The sequence below is a fragment of the Athene noctua genome, chromosome 6, assembly GCF_965140245.1.
Source record: "Athene noctua chromosome 6, bAthNoc1.hap1.1, whole genome shotgun sequence".
Taxonomy (NCBI): domain Eukaryota; kingdom Metazoa; phylum Chordata; class Aves; order Strigiformes; family Strigidae; genus Athene; species Athene noctua.
The window spans coordinates 48,983,197-49,003,745 of NC_134042.1; the positions used below are offsets into that span (position 1 = coordinate 48,983,197).

General features: G+C 43.2%; 1 protein-coding gene across 1 annotated transcript; it reads right to left on the reverse strand.

Annotated features, from left to right (window-relative positions):
- Positions 1-561: 561 nt before the first annotated feature.
- CDKN3 (cyclin dependent kinase inhibitor 3) lies at positions 562-8,505 on the reverse strand. The gene is made up of 7 exons (XM_074909372.1): positions 8,400-8,505; positions 7,853-7,908; positions 6,265-6,309; positions 4,527-4,749; positions 3,618-3,649; positions 2,156-2,259; positions 562-850 (listed from the first exon to the last, which is right to left on the reverse strand). Exons 1-7 carry the CDS (start codon positions 8,471-8,473, stop codon positions 764-766), a joined length of 621 nt encoding a protein of 206 aa, XP_074765473.1. The 5' UTR covers positions 8,474-8,505; the 3' UTR covers positions 562-763.
- Positions 8,506-20,549: the final 12,044 nt, after the last annotated feature.

Here is a 20,549-nt window from a genome sequence, read left to right on the forward strand (position 1 = left end):
AAGGGGTGAGCACTCCATGAAAACTTTCATGCTTGACTTTCCTTTGGTTTAAAAGTAGAGCTGAGGGGACTTTTTTAAAAACAGCTCCGGTGATGTAATTTTTACCTGGCTACATTATCCCAGCGTGATTATCTTAAAAAGGCAGTAGAGAAGGAGTTATCCTTCACTTCTCCCCTTTTCCTTCCCCTGCATGCTGGCACAGAAGCCAGCCTCTGGGCACTAGGAGTCTGCACTTAGCTGTGAGGAGTTACAGGCTATTCTCCCTCCTCGCAGAGGCTCGTCCCAGTTCTCAGGCTGCGTAGAACAAAGTCAAACTGAAATTCAGCTGCTGCTCCAGCAGCCCAGCCTCGCTTCTGCTCGGTACGTTCCCTGGAGCAGCCCAGAGGATGGCAATGTGGAAACACCAGCGCAGCAGTTCAGCGGCAGCAGCCGCGTACACTGTCGGTACCGAGTGATGTTAAAGGGGAAGTAGATGTTGCTTGAGTCATTATTATATGGAAAAAAAGCTCATTAGGTATGCAGGCCACAGGCAGAACAGTAACAAACACAAATACATGTAGTTTTGAGGCAGTGAGTATTAAAGACTCCTAAATAGAGAAAGATGCTGTACAATTTCCTTCCCCCAACCACAAAATTTACACCAACATTTGGAAAGGAGCAGCTGTGTCACACAGGCAAGTAGCAATGAGAAACTGTGAAGGGCAGGAGCGAGATGTCTGCAGGTGTCCGCTGTAACCACAAAGATACACCATGCTGGTATGCGTTACCGTGATACCGATCTGAACACTGTATCCTTTGTCGCCAGATGTGCAGCCAGGTTCTCTCGAAAGTCGTGGAGGTAATTGTATTGCTGAAAAAGCACAACCAGACCTGGAATGAGTGCTTGATGCTTTAAGAAAAGGCACTACCCATCTTGAAAAGCTGTTTGATACCCCAAGGTGAAAACTGCACCCTCTAGTCTGTTTATTTGGTCTCATGCTTACTCAAATCCTCTAGAATTTTTTCACCATCAGACATGGATTATGTAGAGCCTGGCTGGGCTCCTGTGGTTCCTCAGAAAGGGCCCACAGGGGCTCAAGGTAACACAAAACGTGGCCCTCAGTAGGTGGGAGTTTCACGTCAGAATTCAGAGCTTTATTTGGGTCACTAGGAGCATTACTCTCTCCATAACAAGCCCATGATGCAGAACACAGCCTTTAGCTGGTATGATGACGTACAACAATTTATAGTAAGAGTTTTTAAGTCAGTTCATACATCATGTGGTGTATTGATTATGCAAGTGTTCAAAATGAGATAAAAAGGTTGGTCAGCAGAGGCTAAAGGACAGATCACCCATCCCAAGTGGCTGCCAGGGCTTTCAATTATAACATTTGTCCATATCCTCCCCCACCTCGTCAGCCAGGGATGTAAGCTGCTCCCCACCTGCTCTCTTGGTTTGTGAGAAATTGATTTTCAACAAGTAGTTTAAATAAAATTTGCCTTCCAGAGGGGCTTACAGCTAGCAAAGAGACAGTCTTTAGGAAACAATTTCTCCTCAGAAACTATTATTTTGTAAACTTTTAAAATGTCAGCTCCCCTTTCCTGTGCACAGAACTGTTCTAAGAGCATAACATCTAGGACTCCTATCAACAGAAATATGTACACAGACGAGCTAAAAATCCCATCAAAAGAAGAAAAACCCATTATTTTCAGCAACTTTGGCTGTAAGTTTTAACACTAGTGCTAGGGATATTTCTTAAAAGAAGACTGCCAGTACAAGACTGATGCGATAGCCACAGAAGATGAATGTGGCTAGCTGGGTTAGGAAGATGAACAAAACCAAGGCAGAAAAACCAAGCAGATGCCCAAGTTGAGGAGAATGTGAGCGACAGAAAAAGGGACAATAATTTAGTGAGTGATGAGCAGGGATAAGGGAGGAGAAAGCAGCAAGTTACTAATGATGGTGAAGAGCTGACAGAACAGCTGCTGAACTCAGTAGAGGCAGAACAAGGCAGAATCAGCATGAGAACAGAGAGCTGAAAGCGGCTCAAACCCGAGAGCAGCAGCTGTGGGGCATCACAAAGCCAGAGGGATCCCTTTGGGAACTGGAGGTGAGGACTGTCCAAGCTCTCCGCTCTTGTTTCAACATGTGTATTACCTGCCGTAGCCTCATTACCTTGATGGTCTGTATTGCCCCAGATCCTCTCAAGTTTCTGAGGCTCTCGATCGCTTCCTGAGGTGCCAGCGCATCCAAAAGCTGAAGCAGGAGACATGCAGCTACTGGAAGGGAAAGGTACATACACGTGTGTGCTACCGAGCACCTCCTGCTGTACGCAGTACCACTTCCGCACAGTAATAAGTTTCTTCCAAGAAAACCCCTCCAGCAAAACTCAACCTCATCATATCGGGATCACAGATCTGTCGGATCTTTTGGTGAACGCTATTTGTTGGTGCTGGCTCCACCTGCCTGCTGCTCCTGTCCAAGCCTGCAGGCTTTGGAAATATGTGAAAACCCTCCTGCTTTTTTCTTCCCGGCCTTTCTAGCAGCATTTGGGAAGAAAATACTAAAGACTTTTCAAGAACAAGTCCCAGTACACCCAGTTAAATCCTCTTTGTGACTTCTAACCACATCTGCTTTTTTGGCAATCTTACCACTCATCACTTCTGGGGCACACACAACAACACCCCTGAAAGCTTTAGGGGGAATGTTGGGCTGAAAAGAGACACAGGAATAGGATCATCTCCTTTCTTGAGGAGATGTTCAGGGAAACAGGGCAAGTGCAATCCTATTGGTCAGACAAGGCTAAAATTTGCAGTGAAAATGGAGAAAGAGAAAGTAAGAGAGAACTTTATCAGCCTCACTGAAAGACTGGCCCTGCCTGACCCTCCATCCCCTCACCTACATTCTGAGAGCAGTACCATGACACAGAATCACCTCGGTTGGAAAATACCCTGAAGCTCCTCCAGCCCAGCCATGAACCTCACCCTGACCCTTCCCAACTCCCCCAGATCCCTCAGCGCTGGCTCAGCCCGACTCTTCAACCCCTCCAGGGATCCCGGGGACTCCCCCCTGCCCTGGGCAGCCCATTCCAACGCCCAACAGCCCCTTCTGCACAGAAATCCTTCCTCAGAGCCAGCCTGACCCTGCCCTGGGCAGCTTGAGGCCATTCCCTCGGGGCCTGGCGCTGGGGCCTTGGCTCCAGAGACTCATCCCCCCTCTCTGCCCCCTCCTGGCAGGGAGTTGCAGAGGGCCAGGAGGTCTCCCCTCAGCCTCCTCTTCTCCAGACTGAACCCCCCCAGTTCCCCCAGCCGCTCCCCAGCAGACCTGTGCTCCAGACCCTGCCCCAGCTCCGTTGCCCTTCTCTGGCCACGCTCGAGTCATTCAATGGCCTTTTTGGGGTGAGGGGCCCAAAACTGAACCCAGGTGCAGCCTCACCAGTGCTGAGTCCAGGGGGAAGATGCCTTCCCTGTCCCATACTCCTGTCACTCATCACACACAGTTTCTATACAGGCAGCTAACATCACTACCATTTGACAACACCTTTCCCAAGAATCTGGCTCTTTCAGACAGTGCTGTCTCATGAGGTCTGTAGGATGGGTTAGTTAATTAGGCAGAGAAGGGGAAGGCAACTGCTTACTGAGACATGAACGTCCGAGGCCGCCGTAACAGCTGAAAAAGAGAAGAGAAGGTTTGGCTGTAACAACCTGCAACACCCATAGCCCCCTCAATATGTAAATATACAGACACAATTCTTGCCTTATTATAACCAAGAGGAGCACTGGTACAAAAACGTTAGAATAAGAATTTCTATAGAAATATCTACAAGGTTTATCTCCCATTTATTCTTCAGACCTTAAGTAGTGTCATTCTAAAGAAAGTGCAATTTTAAAGTTCTCCTTCATTCATGGTAAATGGTTTCAAAGGCACATGAGGACAGACAATCTCAATTTTCTTTAAATCCTACTCCAGCTTAAGGCTTTGATGATAGTTGTGAGCTAATGACAGCAGCAGGGACTCAGAGGATGTCTGTGCAGAGAGCTGTCAGCAGCATCATTCTGGGAACAAGCACTCTGAAAGCTCTTCCCCTCCACCCTGAGCTCAGCGACAAGTGTCTACAGAAATTACTTTAAACCAATTTCATGCAATTTAAGAGTAAATTTTGCACTGCTGGAATCCACCAAGTCCCTGATAAACAGCCCCAGGGTGTGTTACCCTCTGACAAACAGCTGCTTTAGCTTACAACTCGTACAGTACACCCGATACCCAGGCTGGGCTAGCAGCAAGGAGCCCTGTGGTGCCATCCAACACATGCTTTGAAGCTCTTGCTGGATGGAGCAAGGGGAAATGGGAGATTCATATCTTACAAAAGACAAGTTAGCTCCAAAAGGGTGCAGGAGGAGAAACAAGCAGCTTTTCACAGCTTGAACTAACCCTAAAGAACGCAATTGGCATTTGACAGAATTCTGTTGCAGCTGGTCATGCATTTGGAGAGAAGCCAGTATCTTTTACAGGAATGTGAGGTGAAAGAGAGGCAACAAGGACCTACTGTATAATTGTTTTCCGGTTACTTTCCAGGCAGCTTCTGAGCTCTTCCAGAATTTTGAGGCACTTGGCAATGTCAGGAGCGTCCCCATCAGGAATAGGATAGTGGTGCACACAGATCCCATGCTGTTGGTAGGCGTCTATAAGGTTTGGTACTCGGTATTTTAAGAGCTCTCCTCTGGTACAAAGCACAAATATATCCTGGGTCCCATAGTTCTTTAGTTCTTCTGCCAAAAGATTAAGACACTTGCAAATAAACCAAAGCCTATCAAGCTTAAGGATAAACAGTGAAGCTATTTGGTACCAATTCACTTATTTAATCTTTGAGGTTAAGACAATAGGAGTTAGCAATTTTGCTTTGAGCAGCATTTACTTCTACTGAGTCCCTCCTACACTTGCCTTCAGGTAACTTATGAGGGGAATTTTCTCAGTTCAGAGTCTCAAGACAAGCCTCACAAGACAGCACATCAGCACCCAGAACAGTCTGTTAACAGCTGCCAGCATAAGCACGATTCTTTCCCATCTCCAGACGTGACTATTTCCAAACACTGTGGGCTTCTGCTATTAATCTCTACTCTGCTGGTGTTTACGGACAAATACTAAGCACAAATCTTTACATGATTTCATCTTTTCTATTCCAATCTCTATTTTCTCTGGGAAGAGGAAATTACAAGAGTCCTCGTTTTGGCTGGGATAGTTTTCTTCCCAGTAGCTGGTACAGTGCTGTGTTTTGGGTTTAGTGTGAGAATAATGTTGATAACACACCGATGTTTTAGCTGTTGCTAAGTAGTCAAGGATTTTTCAGTTTCCCATGCTCTGCCAGTGGGGGGGTGCACAAGAAGCTGGGAGGGAGTGCGGCCAGGAGAGCTGACCCAAACTAGCCAAAGGGCTATTCCATACCCTGGGACATCATGCTCAGTATAGAAACTGGGGGGAGCTGGCTGGGGGTGGGTCGCTGCTGGGGGACTGGCTGGGCGTCAGTCAGTGGGTGGTGAGCAACTGTGTTGTATATCACTTGTCTTTTCTTGGGCTTTACTTTTTTTATTAGATTCCTTTTCATTATAAATATTATATTTTTTTATTTTAGTTATGAAACCTTTCTCATCTTAACACACAAGTTTTATTTTTTTCTTTCTGATTCTTTGGGAGGAGTGAGAGAGCAGCTGCATAATGCTTAGCTGCTGCCTGGGGTTAAACCAGGACACAAGTTTGTAATTCATTTTGAACGCAGCTGCTCTGAAGATGCCTTCTCCTGCACCCAACTTAGCAGACCTTGTGGTTACTGTGAAAGATATGCAGAGGCCTGTATAGCTCCAGCCTGGAAATACTCTGACTACTTACTGAATATTTGCAGAAGCCACCAAGCGGCACTGCACACTTGAAAGCGATTCTGCGTATTCGTAACCTTGACTGTGCCAAGATATTTGCTGCATCTCCAAGCACAGTGTTGCCAAAACTCAGAAAGACATTACTATCAGATGTACCAAGACTTTGTAAAGAGCTGCCGTGTGTTCTAACACTGTGGCATGTACACGGACAGCTACAACATCCATCATAAAAGTATAAATCAACCACCACCATTTTAGACACCCGGTGTCTGGAGCCTTATACTCAGATTAAACAGCAACTCCAACAGTCTCCAGGCTAAAACAAAATAAACCTCTAGCTTCTCAGTAACCTATGTTTCCAGTTTACCTGCACATTTTTCATGGAAGTGAGAGGCACTTATACTTGAGACTCACCTATATCTTTCTGAAGATTTCTTCTAACATCCTTAAACCTGCAACCTAAAACAAATTATGAAGGACAATTACCACTCCAGGTAAGAGACCTTTACAGAACGGCTGCTACAGCTGAAGAATAGAGCACAGACAACCTTGCATCAAAACCAAACAAAGCAACAAAGCTACACCCCAAATAAAATACAGTTCTTATTTTTGCAAATAGATCGTTAGCGCAGAAAACGGTTCAAACACCATTATCTCCTTAATACTGTAATAGGATTCAAAATAATCTGCCCAATGTTTTAAGCTTCTATGCATTTTCCAGATGAAAAGTTTTGGATATTATAAATCAGGGTGCAGCTTAAAAAAACCCACCCACAAATCACAAAAAACCCCCCACAACAAATACAAGGGCTGGATAGAAATCACTTAAGAGTTATCTGATTGACTGACAGGAAAGTAAGTTCTCTGTTCACTAATACTCAGCACAAATCACATTAAAAATCCTCCTTACTATTAAATTCTCAGCATAATGCCACTTCCATTTTTTCCTCATATCATGCTACCAAGGCATTTTTGCAACCCCTACAGAACACCACGCTGCAATATCCATAGTTATTGTTTGGTTTGTGAGATGCAGCTGCTCAAAATATTTGCACTGCGTCCTCCCTCTGCTTCCCTCCTTGTCTCACAGCCCCATTGGCACACAACCTTTCTGTCTGCCCTGACAACAGTCAGGACTGTGCATTGAAACACCTTTTGAATGCCTGACAGCAGAATCCTGCAGACCAAGAGCAGGACTGGCAGGGCTACGACTGGAGATTATCATCTGAAGATTAAATAGCTATTACCTGAACTGCTCAGGTAGCTAAAAAACATATGCAGCAATTTTTTGACATATCTACATTCACTGGCTTTCAAGCACTAGTGGGATTTTCATCAGCACTGGCCATCATCCACTTCCATATATCTTAAATTCAAATATTATTCAACATTTGTTTTCTGGTTCTTCAGTATGGCATTAGCCCCAAGCTTGTATTTCTCAGCATTGGGTAATGGAAACTGATTAACTGCTTTAAATGAAGAAGGGAAAGTTCACACTGTCATCACCAACAGTTCCATCTCTTCTGTGATCAAAGGAGATTCACCATGGCTGCAGCTTTGGTAGTTAAAAATACAGTAAAAGTGTGTATGTTTATTTTTATATCATGGCCATGGTAGTGCAACCCAGTCACTAAGGGAGAGCAGTACAGAACTGTCAGCACAGCAAGTGAATGTAATTTGAGCCCAATATATCTTATAAAGGAATTATTTGTCAAAGCAGTCTTGCTTCGCTGTTGTTGCTTGTTATAAATAGTAAGCCAGGCTAAAAAGACAAATATTTTAACTGACAACGTAAGAGAGCCACTATTCTCTTACCACTCTGCCATATGATCTTGCATTAAGATATTCTCTAGATTAGTTTTGGTACTTCTGAAGCAATTACTCCAGTAGCACAAAACAAGTCACCCCATCCAGTAAATGGAACACAGAATTTTGGGGTACAAGGTATTACACCTCTCTTCAACTTCAAGCATGTCTGCAAATTTCAGTGAATGCTTCTTACCTGGGAGGGAACATAATCCCAGGAACTGAGAAGAGTAGACAGGGGACAAAGACAACCTATCAGAAAATAAAAAAAAAACAGAGCATTTTGATTATCTGAACAGGGATAACTCACTACTAGACATACCTTTTCTGAGGGAACCTATAATTCACCTATAATTCAAATTTAAGAATAAAATTGAAGTATTCCAGTGTTATTTCTAGAACATTAGACAAAGGAATCCCACGTTTGGTAGTGTACTTCATCACATACCCCTGCCCAGGAGGAGGAGGAGAGAAAGTGCTGAAATCTGGGCTAGCACGACCGACAGTGACTGGCAAACGCTTCCAAGAGTGGCCTGGCCCCACATCACCTGACAAGTCGCCAGCATGAACTTAATCCCTTGTCAGGGGCACCCTCAGGCCAAGCACAACCGCTGCCCTCCCTCCGGCAGGTCACCAGAGCCCGGCACGGGTTTCCTTCAGGAAAAACCTCCCGTTTGGCCGCAGAGGGATTTAACGCAAACTCCCGCGTAGTTGCTGAGGGGAAAAAGGCGGGCGCGCCTCACCAGGAGATGGGGAGCGGCTTCAGATCTTCCTCAGCGGCGTCTTCGTCAGAGGAGTCAAAGCCGCCCGCTTGCATCGCGCAGGGCTGCGGCGGGAGGAGAGCGAGAGACTCACCCGGGGAACCCGGCCCCGGCCCCGGCCCCGGCCCCGGCCCCGGCCCCGGCCCCGGCCCCGGCCCCACCATGGCGCCGCTGCCGCACCGCTGCCTGTTTGAACTATTCCCGCCCACCCGAGCCACCTCATTGGCCGAGCCCTTCCCTCCCTTCGCCCAATGGGAAGCTGCCGAGCGCTGGAGGCGAGGTAAGCATCCCACAGCTTCACGAGAGAAACATTCCGATTGGCGGACAGCGAAGGGGAGGCGGGCTTTAAAAAAAAAAAGCTGGCGGCGGCGGTCTTTGATTGGCTGAGGGCGGTGTGGCGGGAAGGGGCTGTGGCTCGAGCCCAGGTGGCGGGCGGGAGAGCGGCTCTGTGAGGCGCCGGGGGCTGCGCGGGCCGCTCCCGCTGCCCTTAATTCCTTTTTAAAGCCGGTTTCGCATTTCTGATGGAGAAAGGGGTAGATAAGGCTTTCATTGGTCTATAGTGAATTGCTTTCGGGTTGTCTCAGCCCTTTTTACTCGGGGTGCTGGTGCTGGGAAACACCAGGTGAACATGGAGTACTCTGGCGGCTGCAGCTCTGGCCATCCCTCTGTGGTGGTTTTATATGTGCTGTGGTGTGCCTAGTGTGGATGGGGTGGGAGGGAAAGATTGAAGGGAAGGGATGGGCCCTTCCTGAAAAGGGGGCCTTTGGGATTAAAAATCTGCATCCACACAGGCTGTAAAACATGGAGACAGATGTGAACCTTCCCTCACACTGCATGCCAGAGCAGGGATGTGCTTGAGTTGATTGGGTTAGAGTGCAGTTTGGCCCTTTTTGGCATTAGCGTGGTTTTTGTGCATGGCTGTGCCTTCATGGGTGCAGGGGGAGTATTTGGGGGGTTCTTAGGTGCCCTGCAGACGTTTTGGATGGTCAATTCTGGGTGCTGAGAAAATAGGACTTTTTAAAAGCAGAAAATGATCAATGCTCGCTCTTTTAAACCATGAACCTAATGTCAAATATTCTGGCAGCAGTAAGACATCTATCTAGCTTTTGTGACTGTCCAGGCTTCAGATGTGCTCTTAGCGTTGCTGCTTAGTAGCTGACTTGCAACTCCATGCAGAAGGAAAGCTGAAGGTGGCTGTAGTGTACACTCTTGTGAGATCTCATGGAAAATTCAGACTTAAAGCAATTAGGTCTGTTCATGTCCTGCTCTCATCATGGCCCTATTTTTCAAATATTTTGTGCAAATATGTTTTATGGATATTGCATGGAGTTTTTATCTTAGCCTAACTAACATGAAAGATGGCTCCAGGGGAAAAAAAAAATATATTCTGGCTGCCTGATTTTTAAGAGCTAGGCTGTTGCCCATGCTTAGGGCATTTAAGTAGACCCATTTTTGTAGTATTTCTGGTATATCATGCCAGTAACTCTGGCCATTAATTAATAGGAAGAAATGCATAAACTGATAGTGTGGAATTTTAAGAACTATACTAAGACATTTCTACAGTCTGGGTTTAGTCATGTGGGGAACTACGTTGTGAAGGAGGCAGGCATGAACAGAGATTTTTGACATTGATCTAGAGATTAATGTATCATCACGGAGACTTTCAAAGGTGAAGCTGAAAGAATGGCTGTGTTCATATTCCTTAAGTGGTTTGGGTTTGGTGGGATTCTGAGTAGTGCCAGTGCAAGATCACCAGGTGTGGAGATTTTAGATTTATTTCTATATTAGTGATGTTAGTTCTACAGCTGGAGGTTTTAATGAAACCTGCCTGAGAAGGATTGTAGAAGCAGATTGGTTGGTATTGCAGGGTTTACGGTAGGTTCAGGGAATGAAGAAATGTGATGAGAAGATCAAGGAGAAGACCAGTTTATTAAAACCCAGAATATGATAGCAGATGTACCAAAATTACATTACTGAGCATAACGGAGAATTGAAACAATGCAGATGTTGCTGACTAAGATGAGCAATGAGAAGAAATACATCCTAAGAATTGAGGCAACATGAGGACACTCAGCCACTGTAGCTGCAAACATCATTTTAATAACTCCTACAGCTACTGCACAAGGGAACAGGTATGTTGTTTGCTTCTGTTCAGTGTCTTTTTAGCTCTGATCCCCTTAGAGGTTATGGGAAACACTTGTACTGTTTGACATAGATGTGAAATTTGCCCTATTTTTTTCCCCACGATTGGTTTTGCCTATTCATGTGAAAGGTATTGCAGGCTTTGACTCTGAGGATTATATCTTTATGGAATCAGTGACATGAGACTGATAAATACAAAAAGATAGTAACGATGATAATGCTCCTAGTTGTTCTTGGAAAAGATCAAAGGAATTCTCTGGAGTTTGGGTGCCTTCACATGGTAGTAATCAGTATGGTATTGCGTGGAGTCTAAAATGGTAATAACAGCTGGTAATGCCAAGGAGACTGCAACATGTTGTGGTGCATGGAGTTAAATCCAGTTGGCAGTCGGTCGCAAGTGGTGTCCACTGGGGCTTGGTGATGGGGCCACTCCTGTTTCACCTCTTTACTGATGATCTAAATGAGGGAATTGAGTGCCCCCTCAGTCAGTTTGCAGATGACACCAAGTTGGGTGGGAGTGTTGATCTGCTCGAGGGTAGGGAGGCTCTGCAGAGAGACCTGGACAGGCTGATGTGATGGGCTGAAGCCAACTGCATGAGTTTCAATAAGGCCAAATGCCAGGTTCTGCACTTTGGCCACAACAACCCCCAGCAGCGCGACAGGCCTGGGGAGGAGTGCCTGGAGAGCTGCCAGTCAGAGAGGGACCTGAGGGTGTTGACTGACAGCTGGCTGAACAGGAGCCAGCAGTGTGCCCAGGTGATCAAGAAGGCCAATGGCATCCTGGCTTGTGTCAGCAATAGCGTGGCCAGCAGGGACAGGGAAGGGATCTGACCCCTGTGCTCAGCACTGGTGAGGCCGCCCCTCGATTCCTGCGTTCAGTTTTGGGCCCCTCACCCCAAAAAGGCCATTGAATGACTCGAGCGTGTCCAGAGAAGGGCAACGGAGCTGGGGCAGGGTCTGGAGCACAGGTCTGCTGGGGAGCGGCTGGGGGCACTGGGGGGGTTCAGTCTGGAGAAGAGGAGGCTGAGGGGAGACCTCCTGGCCCTCTGCAACTCCCTGCCAGGAGGGGGCAGAGAGGGGGGATGAGTCTCTGGAGCCAAGGCCCCAGCGCCAGGCCCCGAGGGAATGGCCTCAAGCTGCCCAGGGCAGGGCCAGGCTGGCTCTGAGGAAGGATTTCTGTGCAGAAGGGGCTGTTGGGCGTTGGAATGGGCTGCCCAGGGCAGGGGGGAGTCCCCGGGATCCCTGGAGGGGTTGAAGAGTCGGGCTGAGCCAGCGCTGAGGGATCTGGGGGAGTTGGGAACGGTCAGGGGGAGGGTCATGGTTGGGCTGGAGGAGCTGCAAGGGCTTTTCCAACCGAGGTGACTCTGTGGTTCTATGTGAGGTTGGAGCTTGGAGTCTGTTGTGGCAAAAATGAATAGGTATAGTATGTAAGTGTGAAATCTGATGTAAATGTAGGAAAAAGGTTGGGAAAAAACCCCCTGAAACAAAACCTGAGGAGGTCCTGTGAGATTCCTTATTACCCCAGGCATCTTGCAGTGTTAAATGACAAATATTATGTTTGTTAGCTTGATTACCTGTTAGGGTTGTCTGTTCATTTCTTAAATTGAGCTGTTGCCCAGCACATCAAGTTGTAATGTGCTAAAGCCTCTAGTCAGCTTGTTTGTGGTAAATTTTATGGAAAAGACTCAGATGAGTTGGTCTGCATGAAAGTGTCCTTTTGGCATATAAAAAGGAATGTCTGAACATCAAGGCTTTACCTTCTGGAAAATGTTTTCAGTTTATAGCTTGAGGTCTGTGCAAAGTGAAGAAAAATAATCATGGGCATGGGCTGAACTACATAGTTTGGAAGATTTATTTCATTGGTGAGAGGGTGGTGAAGAAGGTACGATTTAACCAGAATTTTAGTTGGCCTTTTCAATAAATGGTTGGGCCAGCAACTGCTTTCTACAAATAAGTAATCTGAGGGTCTAAAAAAGATGGAGCCAGACTATTCTTAGAGGTGTGTAGCAGAAAGAGAAGAGACAACAGACAGAAGTTAGAAAATAGGAAGTCTCTACCTCACACAAGAAAATAATTGCTTACAGTGAGTGTTGACAACAGTAAGAATTTGAGCGCTAAATTTGTGCTTACATGGTAGCTGCTTGGGGTTATGTTTTTTTGTTTGGTTTTATTTCTTTTTGAGAGGAATAATAATGCTACATGACATAAGACACTTATGCCTCTAATGCAATAATAAATACTATCCTGGAGATATTAATCTTAATTTACAGTGAGGAGGCTCAAACAGCGAGATTTTCCAAGGAGCCCTATGTCCCAGGCTTTAAACACATGTTTGCAGAATGAGTTTGTGGTCTGCTGTGGTCTGCAGCAAAATCTGTATACAAAATTTGTAATGTAGGAAACTGATGTATGAAAATCCAGACAGGTCTGGTGGGTTAGCTAAGAATTTTCTCATGGACCCTGTTGTGACTCCTGTCCGAACCTGTCTGGGTTTCAGGTCATTTTTATGTCTCTATTCTCAGCAGTCAAGCTCCTGTAAGCCAGCTGGCTTTCAAATGTTACTCTGGTTACACCTGGCTCTCATGTCTATGTGCCCTAAAGCAAAGTGAAGATCTTTACACCCTGAGTTCGTAGCTTGTCACACCGATGAAGTGTTAAAATTCCGAAATTCCAGACAAAACGTCGTTTTCCTGTCCCTGGGCCAGGGGAAGAGCCCTCATCCCTGGGGACAGTGGAGTGGTTTGTATCTTCTCTCTGCTATTCTTCACTCAGGTTTCCCAGACAAAATAAATAATAGATTTACTTCAGGTAAAAGCCTGGGAGTGCACTAGTGTGTGTGCAGTGGAGACAGCCAGGGACTAGTGTGAAAGAGTGAAGGAACCTGATGGTGTATAGTCTTAGCATGCATCTTGTTCAAAGATAAACCTTTAACAAACAAACTATGCTCTTTTCCTGCAAGGAGCTGAAATGAGAACTGAAATGTTCAAACCATCAAAATAATTTGAAGGTCTTTGTTAGCTGATTATTCCAAACAACCGCATGTAGTGCCAAAGACTTGTTAGTCACCTCTCATTTCATATCTCAGTTTCTGGAAATTGCGTTATAGTAAGACTAATTAATACATGTAGTGTTCCAAGAGATGCACTAATGTCTTTGGGAGCACTCCACTGGTGATATCACCAGAAGATCCCATGGGGCATCATTTCAACTCTTCAGATTGTTGGTTTTGGAGGGAAAAAAATAATAGGTGAACAGAGTTTCAAAATTTTCAAGTTTCTTCTCTTCCCCTCCCCTTGACTTTCAATTGAATGTTTGTAGAAAAATAAACCACTACATTATAAGCTTCACATTGCACCTCACAATGAGAATATGAATGGAAAATTCTTGTTATGTGAGAGAAAATGGTGTAATGTTTGGAGAAACGTTTCTAACTTGAGACACAAAAGAAAATTTTAGAATTGCAAGCACAATTTTGGGAGGTTCTATATATTTTCCACATCATTACTTAGTTCTTCAGCTACGCTTGAGTTTGTTTTGTTAGGGCTTTATTCTAAAACTGTGCTAATAAAACACTGACAGAAATATTTGTGAATGGTTATTGCTCCACTCCAAAGTGTTCGCTGAAGGCAGGTTCTTTGCAAGGTATGTTATTTTGAAATAACAAGCAACTACCCTCCTACTCGAAATTTTTTGAGGGGACTTTGTTTTTTTTCTTCACGTGCCATGTGGGTTTTCATTGCTTTCCATTGCAACCCAAATACATTTGTGGCAGACAGCTGGCTGGAAACATAAAGCTCATGGATTGGCTGTCTTTTCTGACAATAAAGCTTGAAAACTGTAATTTCTCTGTAGCTCTGAACAAAACCACCCTGTCTACTGAGAACAGCTCTTGGCTTGCAGGGCGACTGACTTGTGAATATGGTGTTACATGCTGCCATGGAACTGGATTTATGTATTGTTTTGCCAGGATAGTACCATGGAGTTAAGAGATGAAAGAAAGACTGAGGGCCTTAAGCTCTGTCTAGCCCTGTAAATCCTACTTGTCTATTGAATTAAAACCAGAACTGAGATTTGGCCCTAAAGCTGGTGATGAAAAACAGCATTGTAGGTAAATAATATAGTATTCTGTGCAGTCTTATAATGGTTACTGGCAATTGTGAGTGGAGATGAGCATTTCTAGACAGGGTACAGCTCTGCTTATATTGAGAGTAATGACATAAGTGTCACTGGGATCAGGATATTTTGACTTGCAATCTTTGACAGATCCCTGTTTGTTCTGCACTGAACCATGAAGCTTTTTATAGCTGCAAAGAAGGTCTAGTGCTATTTCAAGCTGAGAATTGTACTATTTTGTGCAGCTGATGTGAGATGGTGCATATTTCTTGTCTGCTCTTTTATCATCACTCTTTCATTTATATTTTTTTTTTCTGTTATGTTAAATACACAAAAGTTATATCTCACATGATAAAGAAAGTCTCTGTAGTGGTACTTCATATTTTGTTTTGTTTCTATGACTTGTTCTTTCTACAGTGGTCTGTTTGTGACCTTGAAGAATCTTGTTTTAATGGAAGTGATTATTTAAAAGCAAGATTTTCCCAACTGTGTGATTCTTTTTGTATTTCAGACTGAAACTGCCTGTTAAATAGGGTGAAAACTAAAAATATTTTAAACTTAGTTTTTAGCACAGTGTGGTTTGATTACAACTTGACTATATGAGCCCTACCAGAATACAAATAATAATCAGATAATGGCAACAACGCAGCAGATGAGAGTGTAACAGTTGTGTAACTGCTCCAGAGCAGGTTTTTTGTAGATCTCTATACTGCCCTGTGTGTGCTTGTGTGTGCAGTTACTTGATTTACAAGGGATAAAGTCATATTTGCAAGAAATATCATGTTGCCCGTAGAGCTGATCATCAGAAGTCAATCATTGGCTTGACATAGGATATGAGTAATTTTTATTCCACATTGTATGTGACCATGTAGATCTTGTTCTTTTCCTCATGAGACCTACTTGTCCTTTATTCTTATTCAAATATCCTGTAATGTCTAACAATAGTTGCTGTAAAACTTTTAGAGGGTAGAGATCTGTTTGCAAGACAAAATAGTTGAATACTTACAATAAATGTTTTCCTGTTTTTGTGGGTTTTGATGAATGTGAAGTTTCATAGCAGTGATCAAAATGGGACATGGCAGTGACAGAAGGAGAGAGGGAAGTGTGAAAGAGCAAAAAGAACTTAGGAGGTCAAGTCTTCAACTGATAAGGCTGCCACAGTTGGTGGCTATCCTGTTTACACTAACTGGAGGTCATATTCTCCCTAGGAAATACTATTTCTGTTTTCTTTTATCACCTTTGTAGATCATTCATTCATATTTAACATCGATCCAGCTAACATCAAATTGGACTTTTAAAATGTATACTTCCTTTATGGTAACAAAGATTAAATGGAAAATATTGCATATAGATGAATTTGTTCTTTTTCAGTGCATTTAGGGAGTTGCTCATAAGAAGGATACAGTGGGGGTAGGACTTTTGTGTGTTTCTGGCCTGCTCTTCCAGACATTGTCTTTCCAATTATATTAAATATTTGGTCTATGACAGCACAGGTTTTAGCAGCAGAGATGATATAAAGTCCCAGACAGCTGAATTATTACTTCAGTCATTGTGAAAACAGCAGGAGGTGAAGTTTTGAGTGAGTGCCTGTGAAATAATTTCATGAACCATAATGAAAGTAAAGGAACCAAACCAAATATTTAATAAATGGACATATGTTTAAATTATGCTTAAAGCTTGATAGTCCAGGAAAGTTTTTGAAGGTTCTGGCATACTGAATCTTTTCTTTACATGCTAGTCAATGGAAATATTATCAGAGCACAGGACTAATAGAAAACATGCAAATATTTCTCGTTATTTTTCAGAGTTGTGGTGAAAATTAGCTACATTCTCATCAATTGGGGTGATTTATGAGATACTTAAACATTCACAGTCCAGATTTTTCAGCCCAAGGAAGGATTCTAAGCTCCCAAAATGCAACTTGAAATGGAAAAGTGTCATACTAACAATAGTTTCTTCCTGCAAACGGTAAAATCTGATTACAAGGGACTTGCTCTGGGAGGGCAGAGAAACGTAGGGAGGGTGTAGGTGAAGTCAGTGTCAGGGATTAGTATCTGTATCTTCAGTGACTAAAATATATTGCTCTTTGTGTCTGTGGATATGCACAGTGGCTGTAAGAAATGGGGCTTAAAGCACTGGATGCAAATTCAGAGGATTATTTTCTTAGTTCTGTAGTAATTAATCTTAGCCTGTTCCCTTAAACTCTATGTTGCAAAGAAGGGTTTGGCATGAGAAAGTTAGTGGATAGAAGTTACTGAAGTGGGTCCAAAGATAAAAATGCAATATTTGGAAAAATATGTTAGAAAGGAATTTTATTTTGAATATTTTGAAATGCATCTGTTTTTTCCATTCACTCATCTTAGTAGTTAGTGAAAAAAATAGTCAGAAATGTTCCCGAAATGGTTTGGGAAATTTCTTCACTTAATTAAAACTTGGAATTTGATCAAAAAGAAGCTAGGTTGCCCAGCTGGCCTAGTAAAATGTATCAGAATTAGGAAGTCTTTTTTGGCTCCTAAATCTTACTTTTATGTTTGGGGCTCTAGGAGCAATAGGTTATCAAATGATCTCATTAAATCTCCTGTGTAATACAAGCTAATGAAATTTCACTGAGCCATCTCCACAGTATTGTTGAAGACTGTAAATAGACAAAAGGGTGGCAGTGACCAGGAGCTGAAGTTGGGTGGTGAATGGCAGCGAGATCAAAGTGCCAAACATGCCAGAAGCTTGTGCAATGGAAGAAAAATGACTGGATGAATTATACCTACGCATTGCCAGCAGGTATGTAATTTATTTTGCTGGGTGTCTACTCATTTCACTTCAGAGAGAATCATCCTGGCTCAAAATGTGGTGATGGTCATATCCGTAAGCGAAATGCATCACCCGAGCACTTTGTCCAGCCTGTCTGAAGTTCCATCTCCAGCTGCACCCAGTGCTTTATGAAAGCATTGATATTAGCTCAAAAGTAAACTTCTGATGAGACAGGCTTTGCAATCTTCTAGTTTCTTCTTTTTTTTAAACCCAAATCCCGCACACAGTAATTTGCAGTTCACTTGGAATGTATTTAGTCCTTCCCCTGAGCATGGAGTTGGGTTTCAGTGCAACTCCTGTTTTTTAAGCAGGTTTAGGTTTAATCACCAGTTAAATAGAAAAGACTGTAGGAAATCTCAGCAAAATTTAGCTGTAAGTGTCATCTTCCAGGTCTCATGATGCAGGCTTCATGGAGCCTGTGACAGTAAGGAAACATGTGAAGAACCAAAATAACAAAAGAAAAAAGATTACTTAAGCAGTAGAGAAGAGAATACTATTGGAAGTTAATAGACATCCGTCAAAGATACTGTCATATGTGGATTAAGAGAATAAAAACCCCAAGTTAAAATGAAGGTGATAGTGACACAGCTAAAAAGATTTTGAGGAGCAAACTCCCTGGAGGTACAAAGCTACCAATATGCTTTTTCCAGTCATATGGGAAGCAGAACTTGCCAGGGAATTTTTATGGGCTAATGACAGTGGTGTAAGAGGAATCCTAATGAAGGTAAGATTGAAGTTGAAGACTAAATGAATTATTCAAATCAATAATCTTTGCAGAGTAGCTTATGGATCTTCTGAGACTAAAGTCTGTCTTTATTCAAGATGTCTCTGAGGAACTGCCTCAAATTATAGTGTCAATAGAAGAATTTTAAAAAACCCCTCAAAATAACCAACACAGTGAAAATGAAGACTAAATGGCTAGAAGCAGAAGGTGTTCGCTCAAGAATTTCAAAGGCATCTGATAATGAGTTCACCAAACTACTTTGGTATGCTGCTATTTTCTCTCTTGAAATGGAATTGAGATTACTGGGATGGCAGGTGACAGACACTAAGCCTGTTTTTAGAAGAGTACAAACAAGGATCTGAGAGAATTATGTGGGTCTGACTGCCATATTAAATTGGTCAAAGCCATAATAAAATAGAAATAATAGGCACTTGGGTAAGTAAACTGTAATGGCAAAGAGTAAACACTGCTTTTATAGAGGGAAATCAGGCCTCAAGCATCTGTTAATAGTTTTTGGAAAGAACCAAGAAATTGCACTCTTCTGGTTCAATTCTGTTGGTTACCAGAATTATTTTGACCTAATCCCATTATTGTCTTAATGTTCTCTTCTCATTCCACCATATGATTTTAGATTTATGGGCTTACTTTTTGTAAGCAAGTTTAGAACACTTAAGGTAAAGACGCTTTGCGATGTATGGTAATACTTATTTAAGAAGATTATCCTATTGGACAATCTGTATATTTTCCTATGAGTCTGGAAGGCACCAAATACCAGCTTGGGGAAAAACAAGGCCTATGTGCAGCAGAAGGCAAGTGTACCATGCAGACGTGCCTACATCAACTTCCCTGCGCTCGAGGGAGCTGTGTACCAACTTCAGAGAGAGGATAGAGTGTGTAAATAATCTTCCTCTCGTTCTTGGTAGCCCCTTGCCGTGGAGTTACAGCTCTGCAGTCCCTGCGTTCGCTCAGCAGAGTGCTTGGGAAGGAGGGAACAACTCCCAGGCTGTGAAGCCACCAAGGTTTGCAAAGCTCTGGGCCAGGAGCTTCAGGGAACTGTTATGTGAAAACTTCAGACAGGTAAGGATGAGCCTCCCTAGTTTTACTCTCGCCTAAGCAGTAGAGGGCGATCTTGTCTTAAAAATTTAGACTTTACACCTATCGGTGCCTTGCCTTTACAAATTGATGCCGAAAGAATGAAGGTTTTTATCTCTAGAAACATATAGGATCAGATGTCTGTATTATTCTCTGTAAATGTTATCTTTGTTAAAGATACTTGCGGTAACTATCAGGTTTTACGCCACACAGCAACATTTCTCTATATTAAGTGAGAATTACTGAAGTAAAACCATTATATTACTAATGGAGCAAATAATAGAATCCACTGTGCAAGAACACTGTAAAAGTCTGCTGTAATTGAGTAATACCCAAGAAGTATTCTGCAATTAACATTTTTTTCGATTTAGGATTAAAAAACAAATATTAAAACATTTCAATTTCAAGATAAACCCGATAATTATAATTTGATTTAGTATGTTGCATGAAAATCAGGGAAACAATATTCTGCATGTATTTTATAAACGTTTCTGTATGGAAAGTGTCTGCTCTTTATCTGTATACATGGAGATGGGTGACTGCAGATTGAGGCGCTGAGCCAGCCTCTAATATTCAGGTGGGTAGTTCTGTTTACACGGACTATTCTTATGAGCATGGACAGGCTGCACGAGTAAAAGCTAAAAGATAGGTGCTTAAGTTACTCAGACAAAAAAATAAGAAGCACGTGACTGGGTAGAGAGTTGTTTTTCTGAATATATTTTTGGTGGTAGAGTTTTTAAACTGTGTTTTTTAACACATTTATTTTCATTTTGTCTAACATTTTGTATTTCTAACATGTCACCTGGAGACTAGTGTGCTAAAGCATTTGGCCACTATGAAGGAGAATGACTGAACTATTGTAGATGGCATGTCTTGATAAACTTCTTTGTCAATTAATCTGTTGCAAATGCCCTTAGTCTTCCAACTGGGTTTTCCTCTCACAGCCTTGTGATAGTTCCCTGTGGCTCCAGGATGGAGCAATCCTGGGCAGTAAAGAGATTGAGATAATGACAGTCCATGGTGACAGCAGGGCTGGCAGAGCCAGCCTCGGGGAAGAAAGACACATACTTGCCAATAGAAATACCTCCATCCTTTGGGAATTGTAGCTTGGGAATCAAAGCTGACCTCATAGACACAAACGATGGAGAACAAGCTTTTGATTTATGACTAGATGAAGCTCAAAGTCTGCCCTTCTGATCCTTCTTTACAACACACCTTTTGTATTTTATATGAGCTCTTTCACTTTATTCTCA